The 24,729-nt window shown below is 39.5% G+C and overlaps 3 protein-coding genes across 16 annotated transcripts in view; 2 read left to right on the top strand and 1 right to left on the bottom strand.

The window, feature by feature from the left end:
* The window catches only part of LOC140224287 (protein D3-like), a 98,134-nt gene extending 97,039 nt beyond the window's left edge, over positions 1–1,095 (bottom strand). The window contains exon 1 of the mRNA XM_072298570.1: positions 681–1,095. The gene's annotated coding sequence lies outside the window, so the exon portion shown is untranslated. The remainder of the gene's footprint in view (positions 1–680) is intronic.
* Positions 1–9,045, top strand: part of LOC109036261 (phosphatidylethanolamine-binding protein 1-like) — a 12,470-nt gene extending 3,425 nt beyond the window's left edge. For 7 of the 8 annotated variants that reach the window (XM_072298537.1, XM_072298536.1, XM_072298534.1 and 4 more), the window contains exons 4-6: positions 7,251–7,388; positions 7,659–7,734; positions 8,479–8,715. In XM_072298537.1, coding sequence (XP_072154638.1) covers positions 7,251–7,388; positions 7,659–7,734; positions 8,479–8,704 — 440 coding nt within the window. In that variant the 3' untranslated portion in view covers positions 8,705–8,715. Of the gene's footprint in view, positions 1–7,250; positions 7,389–7,658; positions 7,735–8,478 lie in introns of all 8 variants that reach the window. The other variant, XM_072298531.1, reaches the window with a different exon arrangement.
* Positions 8,623–24,729, top strand: LOC140224288 (OV-16 antigen-like). Of its 7 annotated transcripts, XM_072298574.1 has the most exons (9): positions 11,098–11,423; positions 14,468–14,694; positions 15,099–15,252; positions 15,927–16,094; positions 16,933–17,011; positions 17,536–17,673; positions 18,604–18,679; positions 19,889–20,054; positions 24,558–24,729. In XM_072298574.1, the coding sequence occupies exons 2-6, from the start codon at positions 14,494–14,496 to the stop codon at positions 17,540–17,542; spliced, it is 609 nt and encodes a 202-aa protein (XP_072154675.1). In that variant the 5' UTR covers positions 11,098–11,423; positions 14,468–14,493; the 3' UTR covers positions 17,543–17,673; positions 18,604–18,679; positions 19,889–20,054; positions 24,558–24,729. The 7 variants fall into 7 exon arrangements, with proteins under 7 accessions (XP_072154677.1, XP_072154676.1, XP_072154675.1 ...); XM_072298576.1 differs by lacking the exons at positions 11,098–11,423; positions 24,558–24,729 and adding an exon at positions 8,623–8,763 and having other exon boundaries at positions 19,889–20,170; XM_072298575.1 differs by lacking the exons at positions 11,098–11,423; positions 24,558–24,729 and adding an exon at positions 9,016–9,156 and having other exon boundaries at positions 19,889–20,170.

Raw genomic sequence — 24,729 nt, 5'->3', positions numbered from 1 at the left:
GTATACGGGTTGCATACCTTACGCGAGAGTACGGCGTTTACCTAGCTTAACCTCTACACCCCCCTCAAATGGATGACGTCATCCCACCCGCACTTTGATGTTCCCGCGCCGATTCAGGTGATCCTCTGTCAACTCCTCCTCCGGCCGCCGTTCAGGGTGCGACCAAGTTTAAACCGGCGTGGCCCGCTTCGCGATTTATCGATTGATCTGTCATTTAAACCTATGAAAAAAGATCGATTATCAGGGTGCTCGCAGCGAACACCTTAATAATCGATTCTTTACCATAGCTTCAAATGGCGAGATATCGACAATCGATCATTCACGCCACGCCACCGGTTTAAACCTGCATCAAAGGCGCAGAGCCGCGCTCGGATCGAACGCTGTCCGAACGAGTCTGAGCCTGCCGGGACAAGTCTGAACCTGTTCGGGTCTCTTTTCCTTCGAGCGACCGGGAACAAGTTCCGAACCTGCCCGACGTTGCCACCTCGTGACTCCTTCATCTCTGCGACGTTGCCGCTCCGTTCAGCCCCCCGGGTGTAATTTCACGGTTTTCCTAAATAAATAAAAATAAAGAAAATAAGAAATGAATAAAAAATAAATACAAATAAAAAACAAGCAGAAAAATCCAACATGAATATGTTGGAAAAGCGTGCCGAATAACTAAAATGTTGGACACAAACCTACTATTTTCACGTCTTTGTTATTTGCATCAATTGGTACTTTTTGCTAAATTTGGGAGAAAATATTGATTCATGAACGTTGAATGTAAATTGATTTTAAAGATTCCGTCCAATTATCTTGATTTTAAGCTGATATGCGGCATTTCGCACGACCGTGATTTGGGCGAACTGCCGTGCATCGAAATCGCGTTGAGTTAATCTCTTTGGATTTCGAACTGTAACTTCTCTCCTATTCGGCCGATTTTTACAAATGAGGTCTCTTTTTATTTGTACTTTAACGGAAAGTAAGGAAAAACTCGCTAAATAGACGGAAAACAATTTTTGTGAAAATTTGGTGGATCCTGGCGTCACGGTGAATGGTTAATCGGGCGTGGAAGATAATAGGTTCGACGAGGCGACCCTCTCCTCGCCGTCTTTTATTGCCTTGCTCGAAATCTGACACCCAAAGCTATATCGGGAGATAACTGCAGTGGTTTGAGTGGATTTCTGCAGGGGCCACGGTTAGTACATGGTATAAAGAGTCACGAGGCTCATCACAGATTGCACTTGCAGTGCAAGACGCTCATTGGCTAAACAGTTTTGGCGGGAAAGAAGGTTCTAGAGTTGAGTCCTCCGAGCGTAAGAAAGCTTCTATGAGGTTTTTGTCAAATGAAATAATACGGTTTTGACAGGAAAATGTTCTCAAGGGTTCCCAATTAGCAGTTCATTCGGTTTTTTGGTAAGAGACCATCAAGGCTTGACAGTATAATGGTTCGAAGACAAGAAAACGGGTCCGAGGAAAAAAATATTTGGACGGCCCGTTGAATAGCATTGGTTGATCGGTGTGCTGTACCATGGTACATCCGAGTGATTTCAAAAAGCGAGCCCTACTGGCACGCTTGATAGATAAAATGAAAAAAAAGAGAAAATAAACTTTTGTGTCTTAATGGACGAGACGCCGTTAAAATTCATGAATAAAATTTCAAAAACTTAAAGATAGACTCGCCCGTCTTAAGAATCGAACCCGGACCGTTCTGATAAGAACTCGATTAGAAATCCGGGCTTCTACCGACCGAGCAAGTCTATCTTCGGAAACGTAACGGTGAAAATACTCCTACAAATAATTTCCTACCCACCGGTGTTGGAGCTTTAGACACCACCCCTAACCTTATATCGACCCAGTTGAACAGATAAATAAACGTAAAAACAAAGTGTTCCGTTTGCAATTTTTATTTCTAAAACAAAAAAGATTACATGGATTTAGCTAAAAGTAAATAATAAACATTTTAAATTCTTGAAAATTATAAACTTACATTCGTTAACGTATTGAAGTCGTGAAATTATAAACTTACATTCATTAACTTATTAAAGTCTCGAAAATTATAAATTTACATTCATTAACGTATTAAAATGATAGGTACAATTGAAGATGTTATAGGTTACACGAATCCAAATAATAGTCTTTACATCAGATCTGGGAGGGATGAGAGTGACAGAGAGAGCGGTGGAGTGGAACAGCATCGTCCTACAGGAGGCTCGCGGTATAATTGTTCAGCAGCCGGTCAAATTTTACATGAATCGGGAAACCCAAGTTTAAAACCACTGAAACCAGGTTTAAAACCAATGAAACCAGGTTTTAAACCACAAAACACATTTAGGAACCACCATATTTCAGTTTGAAAACCCCAAAAACTGAGTCTAAAACCGATATAACCACATTCCAAACCGGAGAATCTCTGTTCAGAACCAGGAAACTCGAGGTTAAAACCATTAAACACAATTGTCATCTCCGGAACCTTGTTAAAAACCAAACCGGGAAACCCAAGTTTAAAACCACTGAAACCAAGTTTAAAACCACTGAAACCAGTTTAAAACCACTGAAACCAGGTTTAAAACCAATGAAACCAGGTTTTAAACCACAAAACACATTTAGGAACCACCATATTTCAGTTTAAAACCCAAAACTGAGTCTAAAACCGATATAACCACATTCCAAACCGGAGAATCTCTGTTCAGAACCAGGAAACTCGAGGGTAAAACCCTTAAACACAATTGTCATCTCCGGAACCTTGTTAAAAACCAGAATAACCACATTGAAAATAACCAAATTTGAAACCGAAGGAACCCTGTTTCAAACCAGGAAAACCACATTGAAAACCGGGAAACCCAAGTTTAAAACCACTGAAACCAAGTTTAAAACCACTGAAACCAGGTTTAAAACCAATGAAACCAGGTTTTAAACCACAAAACACATTTAGGAACCACCATATTTCAGTTTGAAACCCCAAAAACTGAGTCTAAAACCGATATAACCACATTCCAAACCGGAGAATCTCTGTTCAGAACCAGGAAACTCGAGGTTAAAACCATTAAACACAATTGTCATCTCCGGAACCTTGTTAAAAACCAAACCGGGAAACCCAAGTTTAAAACCACTGAAACCAAGTTTAAAACCAATGAAACCAGGTTTTAAACCACAAAACACATTTAGGAACCACCATATTTCAGTTTAAATCCCCAAAAACTGAGTCTAAAACCGATATAACCACATTCCAAACCGGAGAATCTCTGTTCAGAACCAGGAAACTCGAGGGTAAAACCTTAAACACAATTGTCATCTCCGGAACCTTGTTAAAAACCAGAATAACCACATTGAAAATAACCAAATTTGAAACCGAAGGAACCCTGGTTTAAAACCTGGTTTCATTGGTTTTAAACCTGGTTTCATTGGTTTTAAACCTGGTTTCAGTGGTTTTAAACTTGGTTTCAGTGGTTTTAAACTTGGGTTTCCCGGTTTTCAATGTGGTTTTCCTGGTTTGAAACAGGGTTCCTTCGGTTTCAAATTTGGTTATTTTCAATGTGGTTATTCTGGTTTTTAACAAGGTTCCGGAGATGACAATTGTGTTTAAGGGTTTTACCCTCGAGTTTCCTGGTTCTGAACAGAGATTCTCCGGTTTGGAATGTGGTTATATCGGTTTTAGACTCAGTTTTTGGGTTTTAAACTGAAATATGGTGGTTCCTAAATGTGTTTTGTGGTTTAAAACCTGGTTTCATTGGTTTTAAACCTGGTTTCAGTGGTTTTAAACTGGTTTCAGTGGTTTTAAACTTGGGTTTCCCGGTTTGGTTTTTAACAAGGTTCCGGAGATGACAATTGTGTTTAATGGTTTTAACCTCGAGTTTCCTGGTTCTGAACAGAGATTCTCCGGTTTGGAATGTGGTTATATCGGTTTTAGACTCAGTTTTTGGGGTTTTAAACTGAAATATGGTGGTTCCTAAATGTGTTTTGTGGTTTAAAACCTGGTTTCATTGGTTTTAAACCTGGTTTCAGTGGTTTTAAACTTGGGTTTCCCGATTCATGTAAAATTTGACCGGCTGCTGAACAATTATACCGCGAGCCTCCTGTAGGACGATGCTGTTCCACTCCACCGCTCTCTCTGTCACTCTCATCCCTCCCAGATCTGATGTAAAGACTATTATTTGGATTCGTGTAACCTATAACATCTTCAATTGTACCTATCATTTTAATACGTTAATGAATGTAAATTTATAATTTTCGAGACTTTAATAAGTTAATGAATGTAAGTTTATAATTTCACGACTTCAATACGTTAACGAATGTAAGTTTATAATTTTCAAGAATTTAAAATGTTTATTATTTACTTTTAGCTAAATCCATGTAATCTTTTTTGTTTTAGAAATAAAAATTGCAAACGGAACACTTTGTTTTTACGTTTATTTATCTGTTCAACTGGGTCGATATAAGGTTAGGGGTGGTGTCTAAAGCTCCAACACCGGTGGGTAGGAAATTATTTGTAGGAGTATTTTCACCGTTACGTTTCCGAAGATAGACTTGCTCGGTCGGTAGAAGCCCGGATTTCTAATCGAGTTCTTATCAGAACGGTCCGGGTTCGATTCTTAAGACGGGCGAGTCTATCTTTAAGTTTTTGAAATTTTATTCATGAATTTTAACGGCGTCTCGTCCATTAAGACACAAAAGTTTATTTTCTCTTTTTTTTCATTTTATCTATCAAGCGTGCCAGTAGGGCTCGCTTTTTGAAATCACTCGGATGTACCATGGTACAGCACACCGATCAACCAATGCTATTCAACGGGCCGTCCAAATATTTTTTTCCTCGGACCCGTTTTCTTGTCTTCGAACCATTATACTGTCAAGCCTTGATGGTCTCTTACCAAAAAACCGAATGAACTGCTAATTGGGAACCCTTGAGAACATTTTCCTGTCAAAACCGTATTATTTCATTTGACAAAAACCTCATAGAAGCTTTCTTACGCTCGGAGGACTCAACTCTAGAACCTTCTTTCCCGCCAAAACTGTTTAGCCAATGAGCGTCTTGCACTGCAAGTGCAATCTGTGATGAGCCTCGTGACTCTTTATACCATGTACTAACCGTGGCCCCTGCAGAAATCCACTCAAACCACTGCAGTTATCTCCCGATATAGCTTTGGGTGTCAGGTTTCGAGCAAGGCAATAAAAGACGGCGAGGAGAGGGTCGCCTCGTCGAACCTATTATCTTCCACGCCCGATTAACCATTCACCGTGACGCCAGGATCCACCAAATTTTCACAAAAATTGTTTTCCGTCTATTTAGCGAGTTTTTCCTTACTTTCCGTTAAAGTACAAATAAAAAGAGACCTCATTTGTAAAAATCGGCCGAATAGGAGAGAAGTTACAGTTCGAAATCCAAAGAGATTAACTCAACGCGATTTCGATGCACGGCAGTTCGCCCAAATCACGGTCGTGCGAAATGCCGCATATCAGCTTAAAATCAAGATAATTGGACGGAATCTTTAAAATCAATTTACATTCAACGTTCATGAATCAATATTTTCTCCCAAATTTAGCAAAAAGTACCAATTGATGCAAATAACAAAGACGTGAAAATAGTAGGTTTGTGTCCAACATTTTAGTTATTCGGCACGCTTTTCCAACATATTCATGTTGGATTTTTCTGCTTGTTTTTTATTTGTATTTATTTTTTATTCATTTCTTATTTTCTTTATTTTTATTTATTTAGGAAAACCGTGAAATTACACCCGGGGGGCTGAACGGAGCGGCAACGTCGCAGAGATGAAGGAGTCACGAGGTGGCAACGTCGGGCAGGTTCGGAACTTGTTCCCGGTCGCTCGAAGGAAAAGAGACCCGAACAGGTTCAGACTTGTCCCGGCAGGCTCAGACTCGTTCGGACAGCGTTCGATCCGAGCGCGGCTCTGCGCCTTTGATGCAGGTTTAAACCGGTGGCGTGGCGTGAATGATCGATTGTCGATATCTCGCCATTTGAAGCTATGGTAAAGAATCGATTATTAAGGTGTTCGCTGCGAGCACCCTGATAATCGATCTTTTTTCATAGGTTTAAATGACAGATCAATCGATAAATCGCGAAGCGGGCCACGCCGGTTTAAACTTGGTCGCACCCTGAACGGCGGCCGGAGGAGGAGTTGACAGAGGATCACCTGAATCGGCGCGGGAACATCAAAGTGCGGGTGGGATGACGTCATCCATTTGAGGGGGTGTAGAGGTTAGGCTAGGTAAACGCCGTACTCTCGCCGTAAGGTATGCAACCCGTATACAAGCGCCTTACTTCCGTAAGGTATGCAACCCGCATGTTAACGCCTTACTCCCGTAAGGTATGCAACCCGCATTTCAGGAGATTCGTAAGGAATGCAATTCACAAATTATCCCTGACCACCGGCGAGGTGCGCGACCAACATAGAACGCCTCCCGTCCGTAAGGTATGCAACCCGCATTTCATGGGTTCGTGAGGAATGCACATCACAAATTATCGCTGATCGTCGGCGAGGTGCGCGACCAACATAGGACGCCTCCCGTCCGTAAGGTATGCAACCCGCATTTCATGGGAGTCGTGAGGACTGCATTTCACAAATTATCGCTGAGCACCGGCGAAGTGAGGGACCAACATAGGACGCCTCCCGTCCGTAAGGTATGCAACCCGCATATCTGCACCTTGTGTCGGCGAGGTACGCAACCCGCAACTGAAATGGACTTAGGTTAGGTTAGGTTAGGTTTGGTTAGGTTAGGTTAGGTTAGGCTAGGTTAGGTTAGGTTAGGTTAGGTTAGGTTAGGTCACACGGCAACACTGAACTTGGGTTAGGTCACACGGCAACACTGAACTTAGGTTAGGTTACATTTCGATACCTCAGGTGTGCGTAAGTCGCCATTTCCACTCTACTCGCAGAGGCGCGCTATTCTAAGTGGGTGAAAGGATGAAATTGGTGCAGAAATGTTAAAGTAACTCTATTCCCGAAGAATTATGGTTTGATATCGGGCAATGGCGGTTAGGTGGCCCCGGGAAGTGCTATGAGGCGACATGCATGGGTGTAAATAGGAATCTTCTCAAGTAAGCCAGTCATTGCAGATAAAAATGCATCATTTTCCAGAGTAGATCGACTTGTGATACTTTTAAAAGTAAATAAACTTGATTTTGGCAAAATACATCATAAAGTGTCAACGTGTCAAATGTACTTACTCATACGGTAATTTACATTAGAACTTTGCTTATTTTTAAAACGGAATGCTTTGTTTTTTGTAATTATATATACTTGCTATTATAGGTCTTGATGAGCCGTCTCACATGACACCAACGCTTCGAGAGTATTTACACTGGTTGGTTGTAAACATACCAGGAAATGAAATTAAGGAAGGGCAGGAACTTGCTTCTTACAACGTACCAGCGCCCGCTGAGGATACAGGTAATGGAAACATGGACACACAACCGATATATATCATCAAACCACCCCAAATGCAGTGGCTGTTAATCATACCAAACAACATACGACATCATAATTAAAATTTCATTTTATTTAAGACGCGCCCACCCCGAGTCATATACCTATAATGTATGGCAAAATTGATCAAACTTTTGAATCTAGAACTCCCCTGTAGTCCCAAATCACTGTGCTCTCCTTAGGTTACTTGTAAATTTTTGGCTTACCGTCCCATATTTACCTCTTCATTTCCAGGTATCCATCGGCATGTAATTGTTGTGTACAAGCAACCCAAGAAATTAGCTTTCGATGAAAAACCAATTCGATCTTCGTAAGACTTTTTTAATATATTTTTTTTTGTTTTTACATATACCGGAAAGGCAACCTAGATTATAGGATGGATTTGTGTCCCCTGAAAAGTTTACAAGTTTGACAAAATTGCACAGAATATGAGGGCAGTTTTTGAAAAAATTGAGGTACCAATGAGTTCAAGTAAAACTAGTCTGAATGCATATTCTGTGAGAAATTCGCTCCCAAATTCCAATGTTCGATCATCAAAAAGTCAGTTTGAGCTTTCTTTCCGCCATAAGGCGCCATGTAATTTCGAAACTTCCAACACATATTTATCGAAATGTTAAAAACTGCACTTATGCGCCTTGTTCATCAGGCCCCTCATATAACAAAATAACCTCCACTTCATATTATTAAAAAACGGCTATAGTCTTATTAAAAAAATGTGAAATGAATGACCAGGATGGCCCACTACACAAAAAGAAAGTGAAGGGAGGTTTGTTTGAAACTTGTTTATCAGTGAAGCAAACTCTCCCAGCTGACTTTAGTGTTTTTGGCGTTGTGTTCGTACAATTTACGCGTGGCCTCACCAACAAAATCTGATTCCCTTAATGCACTTTACTCGAATTATTAAGGGCATAAGAATGCTCAGATAAAGAAGACCATGTTTCACTTCATCTTGTGCAGTAAAATTTTGCTTAGAGTTAGCTTCACTCAGTTAGGCATCTGATTTCTCGATGTATATGTACATATTTTTAAGAGGGAATATTTCTTTGTTGGACAGTTTTGCTGATGATCGCGAGCTAACTTTTCAAATTGTCATTTTGCTGAGAAGTATCATTTCAGTGAATTTCAATCACCCGTTGCCATTAACTTTTTCCAAACTGAATGGACACGAAAGACAACGGTATCCTCCTCCCTGTCATCGACGAGTCACCCTACGACATTCACCAGCCCGGCAGCTGATAATTTACAAACCAAAAAGAATCCTCAATGAGAACGCTGCATAAATTACTAAAAATTTCCAACGAATTTGATCAAAACAAAGAAAAGCTACGTGAAACATATGGCAAGTAAAATTCTCAGCAAAACATAGGCGGATCCAGCGGGGGACGTAGAGGGCGCACGCCCCCCCCCCCCCGGTTCACCCGAAAAAACAGGAGGAAGAAAATGAGAAGAAAGAGGAACAGAGGAAAGGAGAAGAAAAGACACTTGCATTTAGCTATTGTTCATAACGAAATTGACTCAAACTGCATATTACGAAAATTTCTGGCGGTAGCCTACAAATCCCCCTTACGCCCCCTCCGTTCGAGATGTCTGGATCCGCCTATACAGCAGCATTTGGATTTTTCATACGTCTGGTCATTTCACCTTACAACTCCCTCTATTCGTCCGTCAAACTAGCTACATGAAAGAGAGGATGAACTCATACTATGATCACTACTCTATTTTCTTTAATTTGGTGAGTTCCTTTTTGTAGAGACAAGAATTAGTGATTTTTTAGTGAATTTCTTTCGCCGCTCGTTTTATTGTTTTGAAATTTTTAATGATCGTGTATTAGAGCTTTTCGACTCGCTATTTAGCTCATCAGTTATCGTCAATTCCCGATTTATCAAGGGCAAACGAATTTCAACACACCATATTTAGGAGCCGTTCATAGAATACGGAACGCTAAATATCATATTTTTCGACCCCTTTCTCTTTTTGTAACTTAGTAATTTAGTACTTTTGTAACCCTCTCATTCTTTGTAACTTGAGTTTCTGTCCCTTGACACGTGAAAACAAAATGGCAAGACGCTCTTTTCGACCTAACCTCGCCCACATCCAGAGCGTAACATTAGGGTGTTCCGTTTTTAGACGACCATCTCAAAATCTTGCTCTTTGGGCTTTTTCCCATTCCTTTTGGTCCCTAAAAGATAATTTTGAAGTTTCAGCACCATAGCTGAAGTCTACACTTTCCCCCAAAGCGATGCAAATTTTGGAGGTAATTACATTGGTTTAAATGGGGAGAAAATAGGCAAATTCTCGGAACTACGTTTTTCGGTTGTAAAATGCGCCGAAATGATTTCAGACCTGACCATCTCTTGGGGAGTCATCCAAAGGCCTATTTTGAACGAGAAAATTCCACTTTTGACCCAAAGAGGGGGAGGGAGGGGGGGTCAGGGCGCAGTTAGTTTTGAGGCGCTGCGCGGAGCAAAATGATCGCATTTGACAGTTTTTGATCAACCTCAGAACAGGTCCTCCGAAGCTGAGGAGGCTAATGTATCTCATAAATTGTAATAAAATAATGTACAAGAGTTGTTTTCATCCCTTCAGAACTATTTTCGACCATTTACACTGTTGCCAAAATTACTCAAGTGCAGAAGATGATATACACTGATTCCCTTTCAGGCTCAAGTAAATTTGGCAACAGTGTAAATGGTCGAAAATAGTTCTGAAGGGATGAAAACAACTCTTGTACATTATTTTATTACAATTTATGAGATACATTAGCCTCCTCAGCTTCGGAGGACCTGTTCTGAGGTTGATCAAAAACTGTCAAATGCGATCATTTTGCTCCGCGCAGCGCCTCAAAACTAACTGCGCCCTGACCCCCCCTCCCTCCCCCCTCTTTGGGTCAAAAGTGGAATTTTCTCGTTCAAAATAGGCCTTTGGATGACTCCCCAAGAGATGGTCAGGTCTGAAATCATTTCGGCGCATTTTACAACCGAAAAACGTAGTTCCGGGAATTTGCCTATTTTCTCCCCATTTAAACCAATGTAATTACTTCCAAAATTTGCATCACTTTGGGGGAAAGTGTAGACTTCAGCTATGGTGCTGAAACTTCAGAATTATCTTTTAGGGACCAAAAAGAATGGGAAAAAGCCCGGGGAGCAAGATTTTGAGATGGTTGTCTGAAAACGGAACACCCTAGCGTTACGTGTTTTATGAACTGCACCCAAACTGCGTTTTTGAAGTATAGACAATCAGATAAGAATACTTGATCAGCGGGAGCTTCAAAATGAAGGAAAATGAATACCCCTATAGAAGGTTGATTTTAGAGAAGAATTTTGACTATATGAACGTGGCTTGTCCCTATGTGGTTTCTCATGCGACAAACAATCGTCAATTTTCATCTTCAAGGCGTAATAAATGAACTGGCGGGTTTAAACACCACTTTAAGGAAGAAAAAATCGCTATGTATATTTTGAACTGAGAAATCATTTGTAAAATAAATTGAATCAGAGCAGCATTAGAGCCATGCATCACAAGTTTTAAAATAAAGGATGTTTTAACTCATTGTGACTTAATTTCTTTATCAGGGCACCAGATCGTCCTAAATTATTAGATAGGAGGTTACGAGGAAGTTGCTCAGTCAAAATCTCAGAAATAACAATATTTTTCAATGTCTATAGCTACAACGAGGACAGATGTTAAGTGAAACAATGATGTTTGGTGTCACAGTTGTAACGAAAAACAACGGTTTTCTTAAATTTCTTTTTTACGGAGTACATGTAAATTTTAAATTTTCCATTTTGAAGAAGTGTGTAAAATAATATATTTGTGCCTCCAAGTTGAGCCAGTATTGCAAGCCTATACTTTTCCACGATTTTAGTAAGACAATAAGCTCACCAGAAATGATAACTGAAGACTATCTAAGTGGCGGGGCGATTTTGTAAGAGACAGCTGCCTCATTTATAAAATTTACACGTACTAAATTATTGGTAAAGAAGCACCTTTCATTTCAAGGTAGGAGAATTTCTGTGACTAAATAATGTATAAGGTTGACTCACGCAGTGTCTATTATCCACATAGAGTCACAGCATTATGATTTAGTATAAATAAGTAAAAAAATTAATGAACGAAGAAACCTGTTTTAAACATTGTTAGTATGTACTTCTAATCTTACTTAATCCGTGTTTCGTATCCTTGAGAAGGTACAGAACGATTTTCAGCACAGAAAGGAGCTCAAGATGCGCATCCTTATTACAACCTGTAATTTTGATTTTTAATTACCTGCATTTGTTTTTAATGCTCCAACAGAAAGAAAAAATGAAGGAAGACGGATCACAATTATTACTCATCGTAAAAAAAAAAAAAAAAAAAAAAAAAAAAAAATTGGCCTCCGGCCAATTTATACGCGGCGCAGCGCCGCGTACCGGCGCTACGCGCCGGCATTTGGGGGGCTTCGCCCCCCCATCCGCTTAGCGGATTGGTGCGGGGACCGCACGGGACTTTCTCGCTCGAGCCGGCGCTTCGCGCCGGCATAGACACTTTTACTGGAATATTTAGAAAAATACTGCCAATTTTACAAAATCATAAAGTTAGATTGGAATTTTGATCACAGGATAATAGTTATGAAATTTTTATTCAAACCACTGAACTTTATTGTAAATGTCTTCGCGATATGTGATGAATTCATATATTCGGACTCGACTTTTGTGATTTTATGAGACATCTTCAATTAAATATGTAATTGATTAACAAAGTCTCCTGTCAAAGATGGCGATCCGTAAAAATCTTAGCTTTTCTACGATTCATTAGGATCCATTAGATTCATTGACATCATACTTCAGATACGATTTTATATTATAATCTCTCCTTAAGCACGGTCAAAAGCCATCAAATATCTACTTGAATGGGTAGAATGACTATTCGATGTTCAAATAGTCTTAAAACTAAACGGTTTTCGCTTAGCATCTCCCAAATTTTAAATTTGGCGGGCGAATCTACCTGCTGGAAGGTCACCACACGCCCGCCAGGAGCGCCATCTCCTTACCGCGTATCCCTGTAATTCAAAGCGAAAACAATAGATAGCGCTGAGAGCGCCATCTCCTTGCTGCTGTCGACAAACGGTTCTAACAATTTATAACCTCCTTTATTAAGTAACAAGAATTAAATCAGTCATATTTGTGCCGTATTATTATATTATATATTGTGCTTAGTACCTCGTAAAAAGGAACCGCGAAAGATGGAATCTGCCGGGATTCTAAATTCATTAACAACAAACATATTAGTTTTTAATAAAGATCTAAGTGTCAGTTCTTGGCGTTAGCTTGATGATTCATAGTACCTTTGTAATGTGAGTATGTACCTAATTAGTTGTCTAATTTTGCTTTGTGTATACCTACGGAGTAATTTTGGAAATAGTATATGATGCATTATATAATGCATTTGAATTCCTAGTTTTCACCTGACTCAAAGCGTTTGCTGCTATTATCTAGAAGCGTTCCGACTCATTTATCAGAGAATTGAGCGTCTCCTATCGGCCCCTCTGCAATTATGAGATTAGTCCAAGAATCCTTTAGGAACTTAAATTAATGACTCAGATGGTGCTTTTGAACCAACTTTCAAAGAATTAAAGGCATTTTTTCAAAATCTACAGTCCATGAGCTCTCCGTGTGACCGAAGTGCTCTCCTCGCTATATGACGCGTAACCCTTCAATTTTTAGTTTAGTCCAAAGACCTCATAGGAACTTACATTATTGAGCCAGGTGGTGCTCTTATGCCAACATTCGAAGAAATGAAAGGCATTTTTTTTCAAATTTACAGTCTTGGAAAATGAGTTGTTTGTGTGATGTCGCGGAGCAAAGTGCCCTACTTTTGGGCCTCGTAATCCCTTGAATTTTGAGTTTAGTCCAAAGATCTTTTAGGAACTTAAATTAATGACCCAGGTGATGTGCTTGATGCCCACTTTTAAAGAATTAAAGGCATTTTTCAAAATTTACGGTCCCTCAAAATGAGCTTTCCGTGTGATTTTGCTGAAAATGGACCTTTAACCCAATTTGACCCTAGCCCCCCCAAATTTTAGCGTACCCCAAAATCGTTGGACGTGCATAAGGAGACCATAAATATGGTGTTCTGTGAGAATTTTGAATGAAATCGAACAGATAGATTCTGAGATATCGCTGTAGACAGATTTGGGGGACGTCGGACGGACGGACACACATTTTTTCAAGTATGGTTATTTTGACTCCTGGGACCTTAAAACGTCTAGAAATGATGAAATTTCAACTTTTTTTTCTTTTTTTTCTTGGAGGATGACAATACCTCCTCTCTACCCTAGGGGAGTGAGAAAGTAAAAAAAAAAAAAAAAACTTTGCACCGTTTTCTATCAAGACATCGTAGTCATAAAATTATTTGCATTGTCAGTTTTTTAGATGAGTAAATTTACAGATATATATTCAGCTTACTGATTAAAAAGATCCTGAATTTTTATCATTCTGACAGGCATAAACGATGAAATTACACGTAAAAAAAAGTATCAAACTTTACTCCTGACTAATTTTGACGCCAGTCATATGAGTAGTTGCAAGTGTAATAGCGCGAAAATCAATCAGGAGTATAGATGAGAATGTGATATTTTTTTTAGTGAAATCGTAACATTTTTTCCGAGTAATGTTTTATACAAGAAATTGAAATAGCCTTCATGCACGCTGGGTTTGTCGATTTCCTTTGACATTTTTGCAAAGGTGAATGCATGGCTAAAATGCGCTCCACCCAGAAGTGTATTCAGCAAATGAGTAGTTTTTATAGGAGGATTGAAAACAAACAAATGGTAGGAAATAAAACATAATAATAGGAACTTTGCAAAACGATAATCCGGATATCGGAACTTGGCTGTTTTGAAAACGCCTTCAAATGCGGCGTGATACCTCACGCATTCCGGAGTGTTCAAATAGTTGTATCATTGCGCCTTAGGAATGTGACGGAAGATTACAATTATTGTACTTACAAATTCATGTCATAATTATTGGCCTAGGATATGACTAATGATTTGGTTTTTCCCTCAGAAACCGAGGAGCATTGAGAGACAAACATGAGGCATGATCAAATACTGCTCACAGTCTCAATAGTTCTGATACATTTGCTTAATCTCATGAGATGTAAAACAACGGTAGATCCAGAAGTTGATTATGGCTATGAGCTGAAACGAACTCCCGAGCAAATAAAAACAGAGTTAGAAAAACACAAAATTATTCCTGACTTATTGGACAAGGCGCCAAATGAAACGATTCATGTGAGTAATTACTAAAATTACGAGTGTAACCGAATTTTTAATTGCATGTTAATGTTCACAAATGCACCAGCCTCCTACATTTCTTTGCGACAAAGGCCCAAGGCTCCATCTTATCCGTTTGGATGCATTGTTATATGATAAATAAATATCATAATTTGGATTGGAATAGTATACAGTTATCAAATATCGACGGTGAAACTGCAAAAATGCGTGTCTCAATTGCGATATTTCAAAATCTACGCACTTATTTTATTTTTTGAAAAGAGACCGATCCAACATCATTGTATGAAGTTTTCACAGAATATTCTTCAAAAAGAGAAGAAAAATCACTGAGAAATTGACTCATTCATTCACACTCGTTCATTTTTATTGATACATTTTATTTTTCAAACTTTAATATCAAGATAGAATGGATGGACCGGGATGGGAAATGGGACCGGAATGGTCTTTGCGCTAAGCTTGGAAATGAAATAACTAGAGTTCATGAGCTAGAGTGCCGACCATTGTGGGTTAACTACAGAACGTTCCTCAAGGAAGTGCATACGCTGATGATGATAGGTAATTGAAAGTGACCTTATTTAATCGATCATAGTTTTTAATTTACGTCATTTTTCAAGTTATATTTTTCATACTAATATGCTCATTTAGCTAATTCCTTCGAAAATATATCTAGAGTAAAGATACAAGAGTTCTGGAGTATACTGAAGTATACATATTGACAACTACACTTCTTTTGCTAAGGAATTGAGATAAAACATCGCAAAAATTCTCCAATATTTCCTTGGTGCTTCAATTTTGTAGATGTTGTTGAATTGAACATCCCGCCAAGTAATAAGGAACATACTTACTACAAACTTTTTAATATCACATAGAACATGTAGGTTTTTAATATAATAATTATAAATTCTATACTTAGTCTATTGAAATTTTCAATGGTTTACTTTGTCAATCACAAAAATAAACAAATAAAAAGTTAAAATTCAATATCATAGTGTAGATATATTATTAGTGTAGGAGTGCATTTTTGAAAATTCAACGCAATTAATGGCCGTGCTGAAGCAATTTTATTGAAATTAACTTTTTTTCATTGGTATAGGTATCTCAACTTACAATTAGTTGAAATAATATCAAGCATGAACCAAAATTTTCTCACGTAAATAAGCTTACATCCAAGTTACATATAATTACTTAGGCACGTGCAAGTGAACTCACTTTTCCGTTCTCACTTGTAGGTCTGGATGAACCGTCATCTCAAAATCGCTCCTCCAGTCTGTTCCTGTACTGGCTCGTCAGCGACATTCCAGCGCATAGTTATGAAAATGAGCAACTACCTGCACTCGATTATGTAAGGGGTGAGACGATTTTCGATTACAGGGAACCGAGGCCTTTGCTAGGAACAGGTAAACAATTTTAATATATTTTTTGTGCTACATTTTTCATGGAAAATTATGCGCACAGAACGTACGACCAAAAATATTTATGATAATGATGGGAAAAAATAAGGCAAAACAGGATACAAATCACCGCGGTCCAGAGTCGAGAAATTGCCTACCTATGCACAGTGAAGGCAAAAAATGGCCGTTCTAAAGTCCCATGCTCTCGCCGCGCGCCGTCCCTAGCGCTACGTGCACGAAATAATACGCAAACTACAGCAAGACAAGATACAAATACACGTGCTCCTGAGTAGAGAAATTGTCTATCGGTGCACGATGAAAGCGAACATGTGAACGGAATGAGGTTGCCACCTCTGCGAAGCAGTGAAGTGACGCAAAATATCCATCGGCGAAAGGTGAGGGGAGGGTGCGTATTATTGTGCTATGCTTAAATTGCGCTCAAAGAATCTAGATATCATCGCACAAAAATGATCATGGTACAAATTGAACGCGAAAAAACGTTACGTCTGTTGGAACAAATTTATCATTTTGTTCCGGTGTAAGTTAATTGACGGAAAAATTTTCGCAAATTGCAAACTTCGGAGTTCCTTTGTATACTCTGTAAATTATGGGGTGAACGTTGAATACATGTAGGTCCATCTTTCGAGCTTTTTGTGAAAAAGAGGGGGAAGGGGTCTCGGGGCAAATGTCACGTAATTAATTTGAGGGTGTCTGGACTATTGTTATCTAACAGTTTATATAGTGAAAAGTGCACGAAGAAGTGCGAAGAGTGCTATTGTAAAGAAAATTAAAAGTATTTCTCCATAAATTTTAAATATTTTTCCCCTTTGTCCTTACGTTTCAGGACTTCATCGATATGTGTTCCTTGTTTATGCACACGGAAATAGGACGATAAATTGTACAATGAAAAAACTGAATCAGAGGTAGGTGGTTCAATTTAAATAAAATTGCTCATTCCTTCGTGTGTATTTTTGTCGCACAAATAGGTAGGTATACACTTAGCTTCAAAGATGTGTTTCTCGCATTCGTTGACCGATTAAATAGACAGAAATTGAATAATTATACGTTTAAATCAGACAACTAGAAATTTCTTCGGTTAGGGAAGATTTTGGCTATCTTAAAAACACTCAATTTTCCCCTTATATCGAAATCAAATGGATGCTGATTTAACATTATTGATGTGTAAAAGCGTAAATTCACTAGACGCTGAATTAACCGCTACAGCAATTACTTCAGCAATGTCATGATGTTAAACTAACTGCTGCGGCGGTCAATTCAGCGTTTTATGGTTTGTCACACACTTTTTTACATCCAGGCTGTTAAATCAGCACCATTTTTTTCGGTGTAGGTGATCCTGCAACAGAATCTGAAATAATTCAGTGAAGCAATGTCGTTGTATTAATTTTAAGGAAACTTTGCTTTCATCTGTTTTGATAACAACAATCAGGACTTGATGAGCCGTCTGCGACAAACCCGTATTTACGCCAATATCAATTCTGGATTATGGGCAATGTTGAGGGATTTCACGTCATTATTGGCGAGGAACTAACTGCCTGGATACCACCAAGACCTGCCAACGGATCTGGTAATGGTTTTCTCTATCATCTATCCACTTTTAGAACATATGGTCATAGCTAAGCACACAACCTATGTACGTTTACGCTCTTATTTAATGTTACAAAATGTTTGCCACGGTTTACTACACATTGAGACGTTAATAAAGAGAAGAGTAAAACGTCTTGAAGAGTCATTTTTGAAAAACTCGAATAGATCTATGGACGGAATTTGAATTCGATCAATTCGATCGACGCATACACAATTGGACCGCGTTTAACAGAAAGGAACCAATCCACATAAGCTATTGCCAATTTTAACTGGGCAATTTAATTTTTTACGAGAAAACGTTTGTGCGGATCCCTTTGAAAATTTCAAGGAATTTGCTTCCTACTAAGGAGAAAATTAACTGCATGAAATATGCACCAAAATCCGCACAACTGTTTTCGTGTAAAAAATCCAATTAGCCGATTAAATTTGGCAATAGCTAATGTGGCTTGGTTCCTTTCTGTTTAACGCGGTCCAATTATTACTCAACATCTACTTTTGACTGAATCGTCTCGTGTAAAAACGTCCAACGTCGAATGCAGCGTTTCAGGTACTGCGCGGAAGTAACTTGCATCGCAATTTCCCTAGTAAAAGTGAATCAGCCCGACGTCAGGCTATGTTTCGTAAACTACCCTGAGTCAGAATGACGTCAGTCTGAATCAATCAGACTCAGGGTAATTTATGAAACGTAGCCTAACGTTAGGCTGACTCACTTTTATTTGGGTTCACGAGCTAAAATTTGTGTAACACCATAAAAATGGTGACTAATTTTATTAAAGGTATCACAAAATAAAACTAATGGCATATAGGAACACTACCTGCGTCAATTAGCATCATAGGAGAAAACCACTATTTAGGATATATTTAAGCAAACTGTATTTGTAATTTCTCTTATGTGCACTTGATCCTGTAGGACCACATCGCTATGTCTTTCTAGTCTACCTCCAACCTCAAAAACTTGATTTCATGGAATATCATTTGACAGAAACGTAAGTTAGCAACCATTTTTCTCCATCTTCCCTTTTTTTCTTACGAAAATTATCAATTGATTTGATACCTTCAATAGATGGCTTTGTTTTATCTTTATCTTGACCATTGCTTTTATGACGCAGCGACATAGCTCAGAAGCCATAAAAGCAGCTTAAACAGCAGTCATATGCTAGCAAGGAAGTTTTCATGGCTACCATGAATGGGGGCTACTTATGCCCCATACAGACATTTCTATAGGGCCCTCTTTGAAAACTTTATCTCCGAGGAAAAGCGTTTTTTGAATGTTGAGAAAAACAAATATTTTAAGTTGGCCTCAGTCGTCTAAGAATATTGTAGGGAGAACCATCAGCTCTTGTATGAGGGTGTGTGTGTGTGTGGGGGGGGGGGGGGGAGTTTGCAAATATTTGTAATCGGTGTCCAAGACCACTCGCGCGCTTCGACCGAACACCGAGCATTCCTTATCCCGTATGTAATACGTACCCGCGGATGGCGTTCTGATCTCAACCCAGAGGCCAGTAAACTTTGTGTTTGTCGGGTAGACATACATAAAATGGAGTGTTATGATTGGTCGGCTCTGTCTTAACGCTGATTTTTCGTGCCTACGTTGAGTAAGTCCGCCCCCCCCCCCTCTCTCTTCAAATAATGATGAGGGGGTAATTTCACGCTGCAGTCCTTAAACGACCATCGCTCTCAGTCCCTAATCAAGCCAGCCCCGCATGGTAGCCATTGTTTGAAACCATCGAACTTGGGTCACCTGGCCGGGAATAGAACCCGGGACCTGGAGCAAGCGCTACAACCACTACATCACAGGAAGCCGACAAAATGCTAGCGGAAACTTCGGAGGTACCTTATTCATCTAGTCGTCAATTCTACTCAACATAGGCACCAATAGATAGTAATAAGATATAGCTGACCGGTCATGCGACTCCATTTCTCCTATGTTCGACCGACAAACACAAAATTTAAATAATCGCCCAGCTGGTTAGTCACTAGCGGTGGGGGGAGGGGGCTGGGGTCTCTGGCCGCCCTTCCTTAGCACATGTGGGCAGTATGATTTGATTTTCTCTTTGCTTTAGAAGCAAGAAAAAAAAATTATTGAAATATTTATTTATTCAGGGCCTTTGTTGGATAACCTCAGAATCTTCTCTCTCTTTTCATCATCTTCATCCCATACAGTAATTCGCTATTCTGTGGTTTTGTTATTCCAGTGATTTTCTTGATCGAAGAGGCAACTTTTCTCATCAAGCCTTCGCTAAAAAGTATAATCTGGGCAAGCCAATCGCAAGTAATTTTTTCATCGCCGAACACGATCCTCCACCACCGTGGTAGTCACGTACTTACTCAGCCATAGTTGCAGCCCTAATAATATTGCAGGTAATTTAAATATCAAAGGTGACACTACATAAACACGTTCCTACATAAATTGCAGTTTTCCAAAATATATTCATTAGGAGGTATGTATGTGTAAGTCGCTTTCACGGCGCGCTAGGGCGCTTTGCGACGCCTACCCTCTACAGGAATATGTCATGGTAGAGATCCTTCGGAAGCTGGCATCTCTCCATCTTTCCACGGATGCCCTCTACCCACAATTTGGTTGGACGCCCTCTCCGTCGCTTATCTGGGGGGACCCACTCCAACACCTTTTTCGGCAACCTGGTATCAGCCGTCCTCTGCACATGTCCATACCATACCAATTGCTTAGTCATGATATCGTGCACAGTTGTCCTCTCAATTCCTTGAAGATTAAGGTCGCGAATGGCCTGATCCAACTTCCCGTCCGAAGTTAGCTTCACCCCCAGGTACTTGCATTGTTCGCAACTTTCTTTATGTTGACCATCCTCTAGGACTATGCTTTGATGAGCACCCGCGACTGACATTTTTTTCGTCTTACGCACACTAGCCTCGAGGCCTCGCATGCGGTACTTCTCAACTAACTTCCGGGTCATATACTCCGCGTCATGTGCACGGAGAAAAAAAACTTCGTACGTGGGACCCGAAGTTGAGGTCATATGGATCTCTGAAGTTTTCGGATCACGTATCTAAAAACTTAAGGTCCAGCTGCCGAAGTTCGGGTTAGACATCTGAAGCACTTCGATATATACCGAAGGGTTCGGGTCACACATCTGAAGTACTCCGGTACATACCGAAGTGCCTCGATGTCTAACCGAACTTCGGCAGCTTGACCTCAAGTTTTCGGATGCGTGATCAGAAAACTTCAGAGATCCATAAATCCATATGACCTCAACTCGGGTCTCATGCACGAAGTTTTTTTACTCCGTGTGATATTGACTTATGATTACCTGGTCGTTAGCAAAGCGCAGCGTGAACAGTGTTCAGGGCCGGACTAAGGAAATGGACACGCGGCCCATGGCGGCAAATCTAGGAGGCGGCAAATTTTGCAATTTTTTTAAATGTAGGTGTAAAAATAATCGGATTTAGAAAAAAATTACAAACAAAATCTCTCATTTCCTGAGAGTATAGTAATTTCTAATTTTGTCGTCTTTCGGTGATACAAGAGATAGCACCTTTAATTAATCGAGTTAAGAGAGAGACCAAAAACGCAATTCAGCCAGGAACGGCGCGACTGAGAGAGAAATGATGACGAGGACTTGAGATAAAAAGGAGAAGCCCTCGCCAAGGCGGTCGGCATGTAACACATATTGGAGCCTACATTCCTACAAGACTGCACGAATACTTCACGCATTGCATCAAACACAGTGCGGTCACTGCGGTCAGCGTGAAACGGATAGCGCCTACAAGAATTCATGAATACTTCACGCATTGCATCAGACACAGTGCGGTCACTGCGGTCAGCGTGAAACGGATAGCGCCTACAATTCTGCGTGAATACTTCACGCATTGCTTCATACACAATGCGTTTAGCAGCGGTCGTCGACGTGAAACTCATAGCGCCTACAAGGCTGTCGGAATACTTCACGCATTGCTCCAAACACGGTGCGGTCTGCGCGGCGCGGCGGCGGAAGTTAAAATCATTAAACCACATTTATGTGCGTTCTTTCATAATTTTTTCGTTCATTTCTTATGAATGTCCACGCAGAAACAGGTTTACGAAACTTAACGTTCGCGCAAAGTTCGGTGCATTTTTGCTTGTTGTGTTGACAGGGCTTTCCCAAAAAATGTTTCCAACACGAGTAAACGCGTTTTATGCACCCCACCCCCGCTGGCGCGTTCACTTGATGGTTTTTATTGATGTTTCAAAACGAATAAGAAGGGGGCGGCAAGTGGGTAAATCCGGCCCTGACAGTGTTTCTTGGTCAGTCAGAAGAACGCCCATTCCAGCACGCTTTCTTTTCCCATCTTCAGAACGTGCCCTAGATACATCTTAAGAGTCGGTGACAGACAACACCCTTGCTTAAGCCCCTTGGTGACACAAAAACCGTCTGAAAGCCTACCTTGACACTTGATTCTGGCAAAAACCCCCCGATAAAACTACTTGACTGCCCCAATAAGTCATTTACTAAAACCAGTTTCTATAGGACTTCCCAAAGTTTCACAAGAGGAACACTATCATAAGGCTTTTGAATATCCAAAAACACTAAATGGAGCTCCCGACCAACAATCCTCTTTTTTTCGGCTACCTCCTCGAACGGGGTCCCGGGTCCAATCCTCTTCGATTTTCGCAATCAACACTTTTCCGTAAATTTTACCTTTCGTTCCTGTCATCGCTAACCCCCTGTAGTTCCCAGTCATCCCTCTTTCCTTGTTTATGAGACGCTGCTGTCCAGGCCTCTTTCCATTCTTCCGGGATCTTATCACCGTCGATGTTCAGTAAGCTATTAAACACGAGCAGATTTTTTTTTTTTTTTTTTTTTTTTTTTTTTTTTTTTAATGATTGGGAAGTTTGAAAAACGTTAATACCTTTGTTGGGGGTTACTTCCTGTAATTCTCGTTGCACAACAACATGATTCGTCATTCTCGTTGTAGAACATGATTTCATGTTCTACGTGAAATTTTGATGAGAAAACATACATAATAATGCTTAAATTATACTTACTTATGCTTGATTATTTATACTTAATTATGCTTTACTTGTCCAGTAGCACATTGAGAAAAAAATTCAGAAGAAATCCGAAAGGAGAAGGAAATGATATGAAGAGGACAGGGGGAAAATGCTGGCTCACAGGAGGTTCCTTTTCTTGTTCTTTTGAGGCGGTAAAGTGACACACTTCTAGCTTGAGATACATCTCAGGCGATCGTATATCTATGGATTCTGATTTCTGGGGAACTACTCAAAGGCAATTTGTAGACAAGCAGTTCTGGAATATTTCTACTTTAATCACCCTATTTCTACAAATACTGATGTCGGACTTAGAACAATATATTACATGTGAACTGAGGCTGAAAGTACGAGAGCTAAGCCGCAGCAGTAGGAGCTGTGGCGACTAAGTGATTAATCCGTCTTTTAATCGGCCTTAATGTTTAATCCTCCAACTTTACAATGCAGTATTATCCTTTTTAATAAAATATTTTTTAAACATTATTGAAGTTTAATTAAAGCATGTTACCGTTTCCCTACTTCACGCTCACTATTTTTTTTACAACTATTATTTTCATGTATATTTAGGCTTTTCCGAAAAGTTCATCTGACTCACTCTTATTTACCATCATTCCAATTTCTACGGAAAGCAAATATTTCGTAAGTGATGTACCTCATCCGATTTTAAAATGTTCTGCAAGGCAAAGATAAAAAAGGTTCGTCGAGTCTCAGCGCAGATCGCCTTCAATTCTGCTTGATACACTACGCTTTACCGCGCGGTTAGTTTAGTTGCGTGACCTAAGTTAATCCACCTCAAGTGGCTCAAGTTCCCGTTTTTGCATCAACGTAGAAGGTGGAGTTGAAATTGTGTTCTTACAGGTCTATTTTGATAGTATAACCACTTTGAGAATAATAAAATATTAAGAAGTCTAGTTTTTGCGTGAACTCTAGTTCACTATTATGAAGACGGAGAGAAAAAAATTCAGAAGAAATCCGAAAGAAGAAGGAAATGATATGAAGAGGACAGGGGGAAAATGCTGACTCACAGGAGGTTCCTTTCCAGGAGGTAATTTGAATTTTAAGAAAATAGATTTGGTATGTTTGCTTTGCAGTTCAGAGATGGAAATTTCAGAATAGATGATCGATATTTCTCGTCATTTTTCTTCCGTAAAATCAATAAATGTGTCAGGGCCAGCTGATTTTAAAATAAAGACAAATTAAATATTAACAAATAACATTATTCAAATAACCATACCTTCAAATGTGCAGAAGGACAACTGTTTTGTCCATCTGTGGATCCACTTTTTTTCTTAAAAAAATGCGGTCTCCATTTCAACTATCATATTACTGACAGCAAGTCTGGATGTGGTCCACTGATTTTTAAAATGTGCCATTTACAATGATTCATTACAAATATAGAATTATTTGGTACAAATATGACCATGGGCCTTTTCAGATAATTCACACCAACTGTCCAATTTAATTTTTTTTTTCATATTATTAACGAGTCAGTGATAAAATGTGTGGCAATCAAGAATAAGATACAATACTATAAAATTACAATAAATGAACATTATTTTTCATGAAGCATTGTATCAAAAAGTATGTAGAATATACTCTTCAATCAATGAAAGATACTCGTAATCATATACTTAAAGGTCTTACAATCACAATAAGAAAAAATGAGTTTGTCTGTAGACTCGCTATCAGCCAGGTGCTGACACACCGGAACCGCCCTCTGACATTACTTTGGTGGATTTATTTAGTTCTATGTGTTTAGCTTTTGATATTGAAGTGATCATATTTTCTATTATTTTCCACTTTTTTTTGGAATCTAACGTTAACTATACAATTTTTCCCTTTGTAATTTTTTGTTTCAGGTGGTTCTCAGTTTTAAAGTTAGGGTGGAGGAGGACTTCTCAACCACTAGGAACATCCTAGCCGGTGTTCCACAGGAATCGGTACTAGGCCCCAAGTCCAGTAAAGAACTGGGTCATGTGAAAAATTATGTTCCCATGATTCCTATAAATAAAGTCTATAAAATTATTTTTA

Source organism: Bemisia tabaci, chromosome 3 (genome assembly GCF_918797505.1).
Source record: "Bemisia tabaci chromosome 3, PGI_BMITA_v3".
Taxonomy (NCBI): Eukaryota; Metazoa; Arthropoda; class Insecta; order Hemiptera; family Aleyrodidae; genus Bemisia; species Bemisia tabaci.
Note: the sequence above shows the minus strand (reverse complement) of the source record. Positions and strands in the feature narration are given on the sequence as shown.

Excerpts from the sequence above, each read along its gene's own strand:
- LOC140224288 (XM_072298574.1), top strand. The coding sequence starts at position 14,494 with ATGAGGCATGATCAAATACTGCTCACAGTCTCAATAGTTCTGATACAT. Across the intron at positions 14,695-15,098 it reads CGCCAAATGAAACGATTCAT|ATAGAATGGATGGACCGGGA; the intron begins GTGAGTAATTAC and ends TTTAATATCAAG. Across the intron at positions 16,095-16,932 it reads GAGGCCTTTGCTAGGAACAG|GACTTCATCGATATGTGTTC; the intron begins GTAAACAATTTT and ends CTTACGTTTCAG.